Source organism: Peromyscus californicus, unplaced genomic scaffold (genome assembly GCF_007827085.1).
Source record: "Peromyscus californicus insignis strain IS unplaced genomic scaffold, ASM782708v3 Scaffold_9__1_contigs__length_137607984, whole genome shotgun sequence".
Lineage (NCBI taxonomy): Eukaryota > Metazoa > Chordata > Mammalia > Rodentia > Cricetidae > Peromyscus > Peromyscus californicus.
In genome coordinates, this window is record NW_026294617.1 from 116225297 (window position 1) to 116238931 (window position 13635).

At 39.2% G+C, this 13635-nt stretch overlaps 1 protein-coding gene across 1 annotated transcript in view; it reads left to right on the forward strand.

Annotated features, from left to right (window-relative positions):
• Stpg2 (sperm tail PG-rich repeat containing 2) overlaps nt 1-13635 on the forward strand; it is a 432046-nt gene that overhangs the window by 22347 nt on the left and 396064 nt on the right. The window contains exon 5 of the mRNA XM_052731729.1: nt 10859-10971. Within this exon, the coding sequence (XP_052587689.1) occupies nt 10859-10971 (113 nt within the window). The remainder of the gene's footprint in view (nt 1-10858; nt 10972-13635) is intronic.

Sequence of the window (13635 nt, forward strand, 5' to 3'; positions counted from 1 at the left end):
GTCCTACATCTTACAGGCAACAGGAAGTCAACTGAGACACTGGGTGGTATCCTGAGCACAGGAAACCTCAAAATCCATCCTCACAGTGACACATTGCCTCCAACAAGGTCATTACCCACTCTGACAAAGCCACACCTCCTAATAGTGCCATTCCCTGTGATATTATGGAGCCAATTACATTCAAGCTACCACATTCTACTCTTTGGCCCTCAAAGACTTTTAGCCATATCTTAATGCAAAAATGTATTCAATCCAACTTCAAAAGTCCCTATAGTCTATCACAACAATTGTTTAAATTCCAAAGTGCAGAGTCTTTTCTGAGATTCATGCAATCTTTTAACTATGATCCCCTGTAAAATCAAAATAAAAAAAAACCAGATCACATACTTCCAACGTATAATGGCACAGGATATATATCACCATTTCAAAACATAGGGAAGGGAGCATAAAGAGGAAATATTGGACCAAAACAAGATAGAAAACCAGCTGGGCAAACTCCAAACTCTGCATCTCCATGTCTGATGTCAAAATGTTCTTCAGATCTCCAACTCCTTTCAGCTTTGTTGAGTGCAACACACTTCTTTCTTTTGGACTGGTTCCACTCCCTGTTAGCAGCTCTCCTCAGTAGGTATCCCATGACTCTAGCATCTCTAATGTCTTGGGGTCTCCAAGTCAACCCAGGCTTCAACTTCATAGCATCACAAAATGACCTCTCTACTTAGTCTCCACTCAGGGACACCCCTGACACATGCCTGGCTTCAGCAACTTTCCATCACCCATTTCTTCTTTCTTAACTCTAAAGCCAGAACGATGTGACTGCAGCTGCCAAGTTCTGTTGCTTGTTGTGACAGAAACATGTCCCCCTCGTTCAATTTCATCTTCACCTGCTTTTTGTTTTTCATTGCCTAAGCTTGGCTGTCCTGAAACTTGCTCTGTACACCAGGCTGGCCTCAAACTCAGAGATCTGCCTGCCTCTGCCTTCCCAGTGCAGGGACTAAAGGTATGTCCGACCAGACCTGCTCTAAGCTTTTCTTTAGTTCCTTTTCACAAGTTGGAAACTTACCTGAGTGGGACACTATAAAGCTCCAGGTTATTTGTGATAAATGGAGAGGAGGAATATTACATGTTTAGTGCTCTCATCCTGAGGATCCATATTTCTTTCTGGTCATGTGGACTGTTTCAAGAGATCTCACTCTAGCTCTCCATGCTCTGGTTTCCAGGCCTTGAGTATCTTATTACTTGTCAATAACAACCTAAAAATCAGTCATTTTCCATGTATAGACAGTCGCACGTATCATACATGACTGGCTAATTTATGTCTAGTCAGTCACAGAGATCAATTTATAAATAATGTGAATGGCCTTGGTAGAAGTCATCTCATCTGTTAGGAGGATATTCTCTACAAAGTGAAGGACAAGATAAGAGAGTTGGGATACCTGGGTTTATTGACTCCATTGCTTGATAGCTATTTGCTCATTGTCAAATTTCTTAGCTTCATTGTGCTTAGTTGTTTTATCTTAAATATCTTGGGGAAAACTTATAGTATACTTCAGTTAGTATTTACTTTTTGTAGTAGTCATGGATCATTGGCCTTAAATTATTTCCTGATTAATTTTAAATCTTTAAATAAAATTTTAGCTTTAAAATTATATTTTTTAGTTAAACTATTTCTTTGTTCTATAATAATTTGTCATATCTTAACAGGACAAAGTAATGCCTCTAAGCTTTCCTAGATTCATAACATTTTTTTCACATGAATAAGCAATATATTGACATATAAGCTTTATTTCTGGTCATATAATTCATGGAAAAGAGAAGACAATTATTATGCCATAATAGATCATGAATAGGCTCATTTTAGTAGATGATCTATTTTAGTAATCATTGAGTCAATCCCACTAATATTTGCTGGTCTACAAGTACAAATATAATTTAATTAAGCAAGTCATATAAAAACAAAGGTTTGCACATGAATTAAAGGCATCTTTCTCCGTATTTAGGAAGATTCAATGAAGCTCAGTTGCAATTGAATTGTGATAGTCTATGAAATTTACATCTTGAGTTTGAGACTGGGTGCAAAGTTTGGTAGCAGAAGGTACCATTTCTTCCTGCTTCTGTAGAAAACAGATTCTGACACTGCTGTGTAAATGATAATATAGTAATGCTTAATCAAATCATTGTTCAAATTTCTGATTATTCTTTGCAGTTCTTTTCCTGCTTTTTGTGGATAGTACTGTTTTAATAATATTAGTATCCAGATGGAAACACAATGAAACATTAACAAAATAATATAAAATAGATGGGTAATTATTATGGATTTGTCTAATGAATAAATCATGTCTACTGAGGGAATATGGTAAAGTTTAAATATAGAATTGTTTTATAGCCAACAAATGATATATTTCTGCTAAGTTCATCTGCAGAGAACTTCTGTATATAATTTACTTAGTATAACATTTTGAAAGATAAAATACAGCCTCTCTCATTTCTAAATAATGGCTAGACATGTATTTCTAGATTTTTTTTCCCATAAGGAGGTTGGAACTGAAATCATGATGCTGACCTCTGAGCTGCCACAGAGCATCCCATTAGTGCTTAAGCTGATGCACTTTGAGACTTCTAATTCTTTACAAGTCTGTTTCCATATTTAATGATGGAAAGATGAGGGGTAAAAGTCACACAGTCCCCTCTTCATTCATTTAATTGTCAGTCAGAGTGGCAGTCAGTAATTCTTTTTCAAATTTTATTGCAGCATTCACTTAAAGTGTTACAGCTGCATGCTGAGTTTGCTTCAATTAAGTCATATTTTATTTGTTAATAACTTCCCACAGTGACAGTGACCTTGAAATTGGCATTGGCAACAATTCTTAATGTAAAAGCTCATGTGATTGAGAATTAAATGTGCATCAATTTATCCTTTGTTTTTTATTTTTTAAGCCTTTCAAGTTAAATTTAAGATTGAACGTTTAACTGAGTACTATAGAAATTAGTGAGCTCCATTGTTAGTTGTTAGTTCACCTGGTTTAAATAAAATGCCCTTTATTGTTCATACAGGAAAATTATTTTGCTCATGTCTTAAATTTTGTGTGTGCCTGTGTGTTTATTCACATGTATATGTATGTATGTATGTATGTATAAAGGATTTCATTTTGAAGTGTTCAGAGGTTGAACCATAAAATCTCAGTAATGATAATTTACTTGAAGAATGCTTCTTGGACATAATTCTACTCAAGGTCCTGAATTGTATTGAAATAATTCTTTGTTAGGGGTGTAGTTCAGTGATAGAACACTTATATAACACATTTAAGGACCTAGACTCAATCTCGTAACACTCTGGGGTGGTGGTTAACATGATTTTTTTTTTCTTTGAGACAGGGTCTTATTATGTAGCCCTGGTTGGCCTAGTAGTTAGATATGTAGATCAGGCTAGCTTCAGATTCACACAGATCTGCCTACCTTTGCATATCAAGTGCTGGGATGAAAGGCATGTGTTACTTCACCTGACTTATGATCTTTGTAAGATTAAAAAATGTGATATAAAAGCTTTAATTTTTCTTTTTCTTTTTTGGTTTTTTCAAGACAGGGTTTCTCTGTGTAGCTTTGTGCCTTTCCTGGATCTCACTTTGTAGACCAGGCTGGCCTCGAACTGGCAGAGATATGCCAAGATATTCAACATGGCCATAAGTTTGGATTATTACTAGTACATGTCTATACAATTATGAAGTTCTGCCTCATGTTTAATTAAAAACAAAATGCAACATAAGTGGGAAATGACGGTTTTTCCACCATTAGAACTTACCCTGTAATTTGAACTTTGGTTTCCACCCTGTCTGGGATTCAGACCATCCTGTGTCCAGAATATCTACATCTGAGTTTCTTAAGAGTCATGTTAGCTATCAGAATAACTGTCACAATATTGGATACTTGTGTTTAAGTGACCCTTTTTTAATAACCTCAAAGGGATGATGCCAAGAAGACACCATCAAACACTTCCTCCAGGTGAAAGGTGAAAATTACCCTCACACATATGGAGTTTGCCATGGGTTAGAATTAATGTACTTTCAAATAAAAGCTTCAATTTTCAGTTTAAAGTGTAGACATTAGTTTTTGAGAATACAGCCACCAGTAAGCCATTTTGAAGAACTTGGAAAGTAATTCACGTAACCTTGTTTTGTTTTAAGGCCTTAAGATACCTTTTCTTATTTCCTTCTGTGTTAGGCTTTCTGATTTTTTGTTTTTGCTATCCTTAAGAGTCCCATAGCATGGAAACACACACACACACAGACACATAGACACACAGACACACACACACACACACACACACACACACACACACACACACACACACAGTATTACAGAGCTTGGTAGACAGCTCTTTCACTTTTTATTCATAGACTTTTCTTTCAAGGATCTGATAAGAGGCTGAGATTCATCATCATATATCAGTTGGAACCCCTACTTGTAATGACAATAATAGCAATATATCTTCCTTTGATGTAATGCTTTATGGGACTGATTCACCCATCACTTATGGTGTTAAGGCTGAATGCCCACAGTGAAGAGAAGAGGACTCTCTCTCTTTGTGTTATAATTCATAAGAAGGTATCTGCAGCTCAGTCATACAAGTACACTGAGACACATACCGTACTAAAAACATTCTAGAAGTAATAAGGATGAATCCATATATATATATAAAACATCATATTTCCTAGGCTTCATCAAATGGCAGGAACAAAAAAAGACTAATAATATGTATCCTTCAGACATCAGTGTTCATCTTTTTTTATCTTGGTAGAGGACCTCTAGCCTTCTGTAGAGTTTCCTTCTTTCCCGGGTGTTTCCTGAAGTCTTTGGGGGCTCTCTTCTGCGCTTCCTCTGTAAGCCTGTTTGCACTGAAAATAGCTTCTGTTCCACCAGGCCCTGTAGTCTTTGCCAAATGGTGCTTTCTGTTGACCATTACAACCAGTGTGATCTATCACGGCTGTGACAATACCCATTTTATATATTTTTGGTATTATGCTCCGTTAGAAGAACAAAAATAACACTGATTTTTATCAGTGCTTTTTTATTTTATTTATTTTTTTTTTTGGTTTTTCGAGACAGGGTTTCTCTGTGTAGCTTTGCGCCTTTCCTGGAACTCACTTGGTGCTTTTTTATTTTAAGACAGGGTCTCAGTATGTTGTCCTGGTTGGCATTTAACCCACAAAAATTCGAGTACCTCTACTTCCTGAGTCCTGGGATTAAAGGTGTGCCCCACCACGTTTGACAATTTTTTTTTTGTCACTGCTTGAAAAAAAGTTCTTTTTTAAAATTCTAATGTTTCTGAGTATTTAATAAACTAGTATTGTTTTTACATAATTTCCACCCTTCTCTCTCTCCCTCTTCTAACTTTTCCCCATCTGTTCCACCAATTCCCTCTCAAATTGATGACTTTTCCTTTGTTACTTACACACACACACACACACACACACACACACACACACAACTGAATCCATTTAGTGTTATTTATGAGTAAATGTATTTAGATTTGACAACTTGGGGTTGGGACCTTGTGACATTTCCCCTGTTCACATTGGCATGCCAGCTTGTGTTGTCATTATGAGCGTCTTGTTAACTATATTGTTCAGATTTTGTGAGTGTAGATCCCTTGTCATGCCTAGAAGGTACTGTTTGGTAGCAGGTATTCTGGTTTCTGATTTTACCATCTTTCTGCCCTGTTTTCCTTGAGCCTTAGATACAGGGGTTGTGTTGTAAATGTACCAGTGGGGCTAGACACTCCACAATCACTTATTCTCTGCTCTTGACCAGTTGGGGGTCTCTCTATTTGCTCTATTTATCCTCTATTTGCTGCACAAAGAAGTGTTGATAATGGATAAGAGCTAGACTTTCTTGTGGATATAATGGAAAGCATTTGTGATATAGTTAGCCATTATATTGGTTTAGGAAAATGAAGGTAGTAAGTGCACCCCTAGGGTCTATGACTTCTCCAGCCATGGGTAGTGGACTTGATTTACAGTACCAGGCATAAGTTAATTCCCTCTATTGACTGGCCCTTAAGGCCAATTAGATGGATGTTGGTTATTGTAAGGATTCTGTCCTTATCACGTCATCAGCCTGTGATGTCCCAGCCTAAAAAGCGGGTGTGCCCTCCCACTCTCTCTTTCAGTATTTTCTCTGTACTTCCCGCCGTGCTGTCTCTCTCTCTGTCTCTCTGTCTCTCTGTCTCTGCCTCTCTCTTTGTCTCTCTCTCTTTCCTCCCAATAAAGCTCTAAAAAGGTAACCATGGCTTGTGATTCTTCCGCCACCGCAGCATCTAGCACCAGCCACTAGTGCGGCATACCCGCTTCAATAGCTGCAGCCAGCCACGAGTGCCGCCGCTTAACCCTGCGGGTATCCCCAGGATAAAAGTGCCACTGTTGCTCCATTAGAGATATCTTACTGGGCTGGCTATTGCTGAGGTTTGGTTTGTCTTAGGCGTTAGGGCTGGGTAGGACTTTTTCCATCAGCAGCTAGCATAGCATACTCTGATACTATGAGAGCTAGTTCCTCAAGGAGATAGCCTTTAAGGTCAGTTCCACCTTGATAATAAAACAAGTTATTTAATTTTTCCCTGCTGTAAGATATAGGCATTAATCCACTGGAGAACGAAAATTCAGGCATCAGAGAATATTCAGTACTTGATGTTAGGGTCCGAGAGAAGCCCCCAAGAAAGACCAACAGTTGTGTATGCAGGTTAGCAAGAGTGCTTATTTCCAGCTTGTTGGGGTGGCAAAGAGACCCCCAAAGAAGGTCATAAGTTCCTTTTAAGTAGAGTTAGGGGAGTTCCAGGGAGGAGGGATTAATCTGGTGTTGATTGGTGGAGGAAATATTAGTCTGGGAGCTGATTGGTGGGAGGCTGTAGTGGTTAGGGGCCTATTGATGGTGGTGGGGTCTAGTGTCTAGGGGCTTGTTGACAAGAGGGTAAGGAAAGCTATCTTTAGCTAGCAGAAGTCTGGGGGGACATCTCCTGAGCCAGCAGAAGGGGCTTCTGGGGGTCTGCTGAGCCAGCAGGAGGCTGGGGGTCACCTATTGATTGGTTGCTCCTAAGTTGTGGTTTTCCTGAGACTTGCTTGCTCAATTCCAGCCCATACTAGTGAATCGAAACTAAGGCCTGGTCCGTGGCAGGGCTGCTAGGGGAGACTGTCATGGCCCTGGTTTGTCCACCAGGTCCTCTCATTTGGCATGGCTATTGCTCTGATTTTAAGATTTCCTTACTAGCTGGGTCATCATGATTAGTTGATTCCCAGAGTTAGTTTTCATTGTCACCTTCCAAGTGATTTGCCGGTTTAGATGGGAAACATCCCCAAACATGTCTGAATCCTGCCTGAATGTAGCTGGTGTTGTGTGACACTATTCCTGGGGTGATGTAAACAGACATCTACCCACCCCAGACAGGGAACCCAGGACAGGCCAAAGTAGGGATCTTACTAAAGTCTAATGTGGTGAACCAATGAGTTTTCCTGAGGTTACTCACAGGTGTCTGGTGAGGGCTCACCTACAACAGGAAAAGTGGTGCAAAGACAGCTGTATCACCCAAGGCCCACCCCAGCATGGGGACAGCTCATGACACCCAGAGTGCACTGCCAGCCTGCAGGCAGGTTAACAGGTTGGAGAGTGTCAGGCAGCTTAGTTGAAGTAAACTCGGACAGTTCCGCTGTTTCTGCCCTCCTTCAGTCAGCTTGACTAGTCTGTTTCTTCTAGGTGGGTTGTTTCATCTCTGTCTGTTCTAGGGAGCACAGAGGAGTCTCTCAGCACTCCTTACTGCTTGTATTCACTTGGGAAAGGAGGGACCTAGTGAGTCTGTTCAGTTTCAGTGACTTCCCAGGGCTATTGAGTTGTTTACTTCGTGAGCTTAATGAGCTTCCCTGCAGAACAGAATGTTAGAACATCCTGTTGTTTTCTAGCCTTTTCACACCCTGTGTCTTTACAAGCTTCCTCCTTAGCACACCCTGCTGTTTCCTCTCTCCTTTAACATCCTGTCTCTTAACAAGTTTTTCTCTAGGATGAAAGGTTTTAATCTCAGAGGATGCTGCCACACAGCAGCTGGCGACTCTGTTTTTCCACACTCAGCTCTCGGGTCCAGATGCAGGGACTTCTTTTTAGATTTTGTCACAGCCTCCCAGAGCTTTGGAATGTTGCCTCTCTCACTAGAAATTGCTGCCTATTCATTACCAAAGAGTCCACCATCCTCTCCAGCCTCTGCCTTTCTGCAGTGTTAACAGCGTTCAGCTGCAGATCTTTTCACATACAGCGGGGCCTTTCCTGTTGGGGTGCATGTTCCGGAAATCCTTTAAAGTGTCTGACGTGTGTCTATTTTATACAACCCTTGAAGTCTGGTGAGGTGCACTGAAATTGTGCTTTGTGGTGCTAACATTTCTATCTGTTGCATTGACATTGTAATGATAATTGATAGTTTGTTACAATGTGTTTAAATAGTAACCTAGAACACTCGATACACAGTTTTATGTAGTTAAACTATATGTTATAGGGGTTTTATTCAATATATAGTAGTGGGTGTAGTAGTCAAGCTTATTTAAACTGTTTTATGGTCTGGAGAGATGCTCAGTGGTTAAGAGCACTGGTTGTTCTCTCAGGAGACCCAGGTTCAATTCCCAGTACTCACATGGCAACTCACAGTCACATTTAACTCTAGTTCCAGCTCCAGGAGATCCAGTGTCTCTTCTGGCTCCTCAGGAACTGCATGCATGTGGTACACAGATATGCATGCAGGCATAACAACAAACACATAAAACAAGACCCCCATATTTTTTAATTAAAATTTTAAAATTTATTTTGCATACTAACCACAGTTTCCCCCTCCCTCTTCTCCTCTCGCTCCCCTCCCTCCACTTCCTTCCCACCCCCTCCATCCACTCCTCAGAAAGGGTAAGGTCTCCCATGGGAGTCAACAGTGTATGGCATATGAAGTTGAGGAAGGACTAAGCTCTCCCCCACCACTGCATCAAGGCTGAGCTAGGCATCCCACCATAGGGAATAGGCTCCAAAAAGCCAGCTCATGCACCAGAGACAGATCCTGGTCCCACTGCTAGGGACCCCACAAACAGGCCAAGCTACACCACTGTTACCCACATGTAGAGGGCCTAGATTGGTCCCATAAAGGCTCCCTAGTTATAGGTCTAGAATCTGTGAGCTCCCATGAGCTGAGGTCAGCTGTCTCTGTGGGTTTCCCCATCATGATCTTGACCACCCTTGCTTATATAATCCCTCCCTCCTCTCTTCAACTGGACTCCCAGAGCTTGGCCCAGTGCTTGGCTGTGGATCTCTGCATCTGCTTTCATCAGTTGCTGGATGAAGGTTCTATGATGACAATTAGTGTAGTCACCAATCTGATTAAGGAGATGGCCAGTTCAGGCACCCTCTCCACTATTGCTAGGAGTCTTAGTTGAGTCATCCTTGTGGATTCCTGGGAGTTTCCCTGCCACCAGGGTTCTCTCTAACCCTATAATGGCCCCCTCTATCAAGATATTTCTTTTGGTGCTCTCCCTCTCCAGCCCTCCCCCAACTGGACCATCCCAATCCCTCATGTTCCCATCCCCTGCCCTTTACTGCCCCTTGCCACCTGCCCCCAGTTTACCCAGGAGATCTCATCTATTTCTGCTTCCCAGGGCAATCCATGTGTCCCTCTTAGGATCTCCCCTGTTACCTAGCTTCTCTGGGGCTGTGGATTGTAGCCTGGTTATCCTTTGCTTTACATCTGCTATCTACTTATGAGTAGGTACATACCGTGTTTAAGACCACCATATTTTACAAAGACAGCTTTCAGATGAATTAACAATAAGTAATCTAGAGTTTATCTTCTACCTTCAGTTAAAACAGTTTTGTTAAAAATTTTTAAATGGTTTATTTCTTATATAATTTATTTATTGTGAACTTATATATTGAGTGTTTTGCCTGCTTGTATGTACACTGAATGAGTGGAGTACCCACAGAGGCCATAAGAGAGCCTTGGATCCCCAGGAACTGAAGTTACAGATGGTTGTGAACTGCTGTGTGGGTACTAGGAACTGAAACCAGATCCCAGAGCAGCAACTGCACCTAACCACTGAGGCATTTCTCCACGCCTCTTAAATATTTCCTAAAGAGGAATGTATCACAACAAGAGAAGAGAACCATTGGAATGGTATCCACTGTCCTTACTGCATTATATTTTCTTGTTTTAGTTGCTGATGAAGCCAGTGCTTTAACTTTTTGTAGTTCATGCTTAAGTTTGCCATCTATTCTTATCAATGTTAGAGGAAAATGTTGGTTGGCTTTTTCCTGACATAAATAATTTCTTTGGTATTAAAAGAATAATCCTATCCTCATATATTAGCAATATCATGAACTAGGATAGTGTTTAATTTTTTTACCCACTTGCTATTCTTATAAAACTTTACATGAATATATTTTTAAATATCATGTAATTAATTGTCTGAGGTCCCTTGGTGTTGTTTGTATTTTCTCAATCTCTTTAATTAATGTATTTTAAATAATTTTTCCCTTTTTCTAAGTAATACATTCAGCCTCCTTGCAGAGGTAGAACTGTACTTCATTGTTCTGGAGGCATTAAGTTGCCAGGGTAGTACCAAGAGCAAAGTGCTCACACTGGGTCAGTGTGGACTAATGTTAGAAGCAGTTCTCAGGGAATCCTGGTTGACACAGGAAACAGATGGGCAGAATCCAGCTTAAAGAGTCCCGATTTGACTGGTGGAACTTCTTTGACTAAGGATATCCTTGCTGTGTAATTAGACCTCAGTCGATTTTAACAATGTTTTTTAATTTGTCTCATGCTCTTTTTCTTATTTGTTCTTTATTTTAGGATTATCCTAAATCTGCTTTGAAATACAGAGGTACCAGTTTTGGCAATGCTACAGGAAGACAAGAATTGCTCAAATATTCAGGTCCTGGTCCTGGACAATATGATATCATCGAGTAAGTAAAAACAAGTAACAGTTGGGCAGGGTGGTACACACCTGTGATTCCTGCACTTGGGAGGCAGAGGAAGGAGGATTGCTGCAAGTTCAAGACCAGCCTGGGCTCCGTAATGATTCTCAGGTCCTCAGGATTACATAGTGAAACCTTGGAGAGAGAGTAAGAGTGGAAAAGACTTCTTAGGCATCATTAATATAGTTGCTGACTATAAAGTATGGTACTAGTTCGGACTAGGCGATCCTGTTAAGAAAGGAAAATTAGTATGAAAAACTCCAAAGAGTGTTATATTTTGAATAATCCTCAAGGAAACTACTGCCTTCTCATGAGCCAGATTCTGTCTCTTGGTTTATATATATATTACTTCATTTAGTCTTCACTAGTCTCTTTGTAGTTACTATTATTTACCTATTTTATTAGTGAAAAATTCAAGCATCAGAGAAGATAACATGTTTAAACTTATGCAACTGTTGAAATGCCAGAACTAGACTTTAACTGAGACCTGTTTGAGTACCTATCCCATGCACCTAGTCATTAAGATATACTATGCTTCATTTAAAATAGACAAAAGATCCTAGAATATCTTAAAGAAGGTAGGTCAGAATTCCACGTCCTTTGACTTGTCTCCATTTCTTTTGACTAGATAACTGTTTGAGAAGACATTCTGAGTTAGTGAGACTCACAGCCATGACATTCTTAGATATAAGAATAAGTGGTTGGTTTGAAAAGGAGTTGACACATAATTACCATCAGGAATTAGCTTTATTAGGAGAAAGGGCCATGGACCATTATCAGGTCTTGAGATGAGAAAGCATTTGGAAGGAAATAGTAATTATGTTAAAACCATTGTTAACAGGGCCTTCAAGACAAAGAGATGCTTCCCTCTAAAACTGGAAGAGCTTCATTAAAAGGGGTAGCTTAAAGGATGAGTAAAAGAGAAAGCTGCCGTGAATAGGATAGCATAGGGTAGCCAGAGAAGCCTTCTGAGAAACCCTAGAACAGAGAAAATACCTGACTTTTAAAACCTTTCAGGGGTGCTGGGAAGTTTCACATCCTTTGATTTAGTTCAAGAGCATACAGGACAAAGAACATGGAACATAAACCAGGGCTATGATCAGGCCATAGCACAACAGGGCTACTTGAACTGACCCGGGGAGAGCAGCAGGTCCAACTCTGCTCAGTAATTTTAGCTTTAGCTGTTGTTGTTTTTCTTCTTAAACATTGTGTATGTGTGAGCCTCCCTCTCTCTATGTACATCAGAGAAGAACTCTCTAGTGCCTTTTCTCTCCTCCCACTATTGGTTCTTGCTTGGTAGTTTATTCATCCAGTTCATTTTATTTCTTCTAATATTGATTCATTTTTTACTATTCATCTACTTTTATGCTATTTTTAAAAATCTTTTTAAATTTCCCCATTTTACCTCTTTTGATTTTATTTTTTTCCACGTTGAACTGCAGGATAGAATCCACATTGCCTTCCTGACTGCTTCAGTTCTGCAACTATTCTCGTTTCCTGCTTTTCAGCTTGGTTGCCTGCGTCACTATGTATTTTATTTGGAGCTGTCTTGGTTCATTCTGCAGTAGACATTTTCTAGTAAATATTTTCCTTCTATGTTAGACCTTATGGAGTTAAAATTCTTATGAGATATTTTACACATAACAAAGGGATGATTGGCCACTTTGAATGGAGAGATGCATTTATAATCCTCTATGGGAAAGAAATGGACATGAGCAATACATAACAATTTAATATAACAAATGGACATCTATTTCATGGCCTCAAACTGAGTTTGAAGCTATGAAAGATAAGCTTATTTTTAAATTATGTACAAATAAAATTAGTGGATATGTGAGCCAGAATGGTAAATGCACATTGAAATCCTAGCACCGAATACTAAATTAGTGGTAATTATTACATAACTTAAAGTTTTGTTTTTCTGTTACCTATTTTAGTTTAATTTTATGTAGTTAGTATAGTTTTTTTAAAATGTTGAAAACTGAATATCTTTGAAGTTCTGTTCAATACATAGGAAATATGGCAAGTATGGTTCATTTAAATATAGTTCTAACAATGATTAATGCCCAAAGCTATTGCGGGTTTATAATGGGCCATGCATGGCACTGACTACTTCACAGATGTTTTCTACTCTTTTCATTGTGTTATAAAGAATTAGTTATTAATATGTCTAATTATAGATGAAGAGTCTGAAGCTAAGAGAAAGGTGGCTTGTTTTAGATCATAGAGCTGGTAGGTGGGATTCCTGTCGGGCTGTCTGACTTCAGGATTTGGGACTGTTAATTATTGCTTTATTTTTTCTTTAAAATGTCTAATCCCAATGAAAATAAAGTCACTCTTTCTTCTCAAAGATCTTTATGTTCTTCTGCTTACTGCTTTATGATATAAATAGAGAGGACTATTTTTTCTTATTTTAATCAGAAATTAAAATACCAAGGGATTTTGGATTTCAAAGACTTTTTTATGGTAAGTAGACTATCAGGAAACTGTTTTTGGTTACCTTTGATGATGTCAGTTCATGCTGCCATCCTCATATTCCATTTTCCTTATAGAATAATTATTAGAACAATTTTATAACAGTGCTCTGAATTTTAATTTCCTTCCTTTTCATGTGTGTTTGTATGTATGTGCATGTATGCTCATACCCATGCT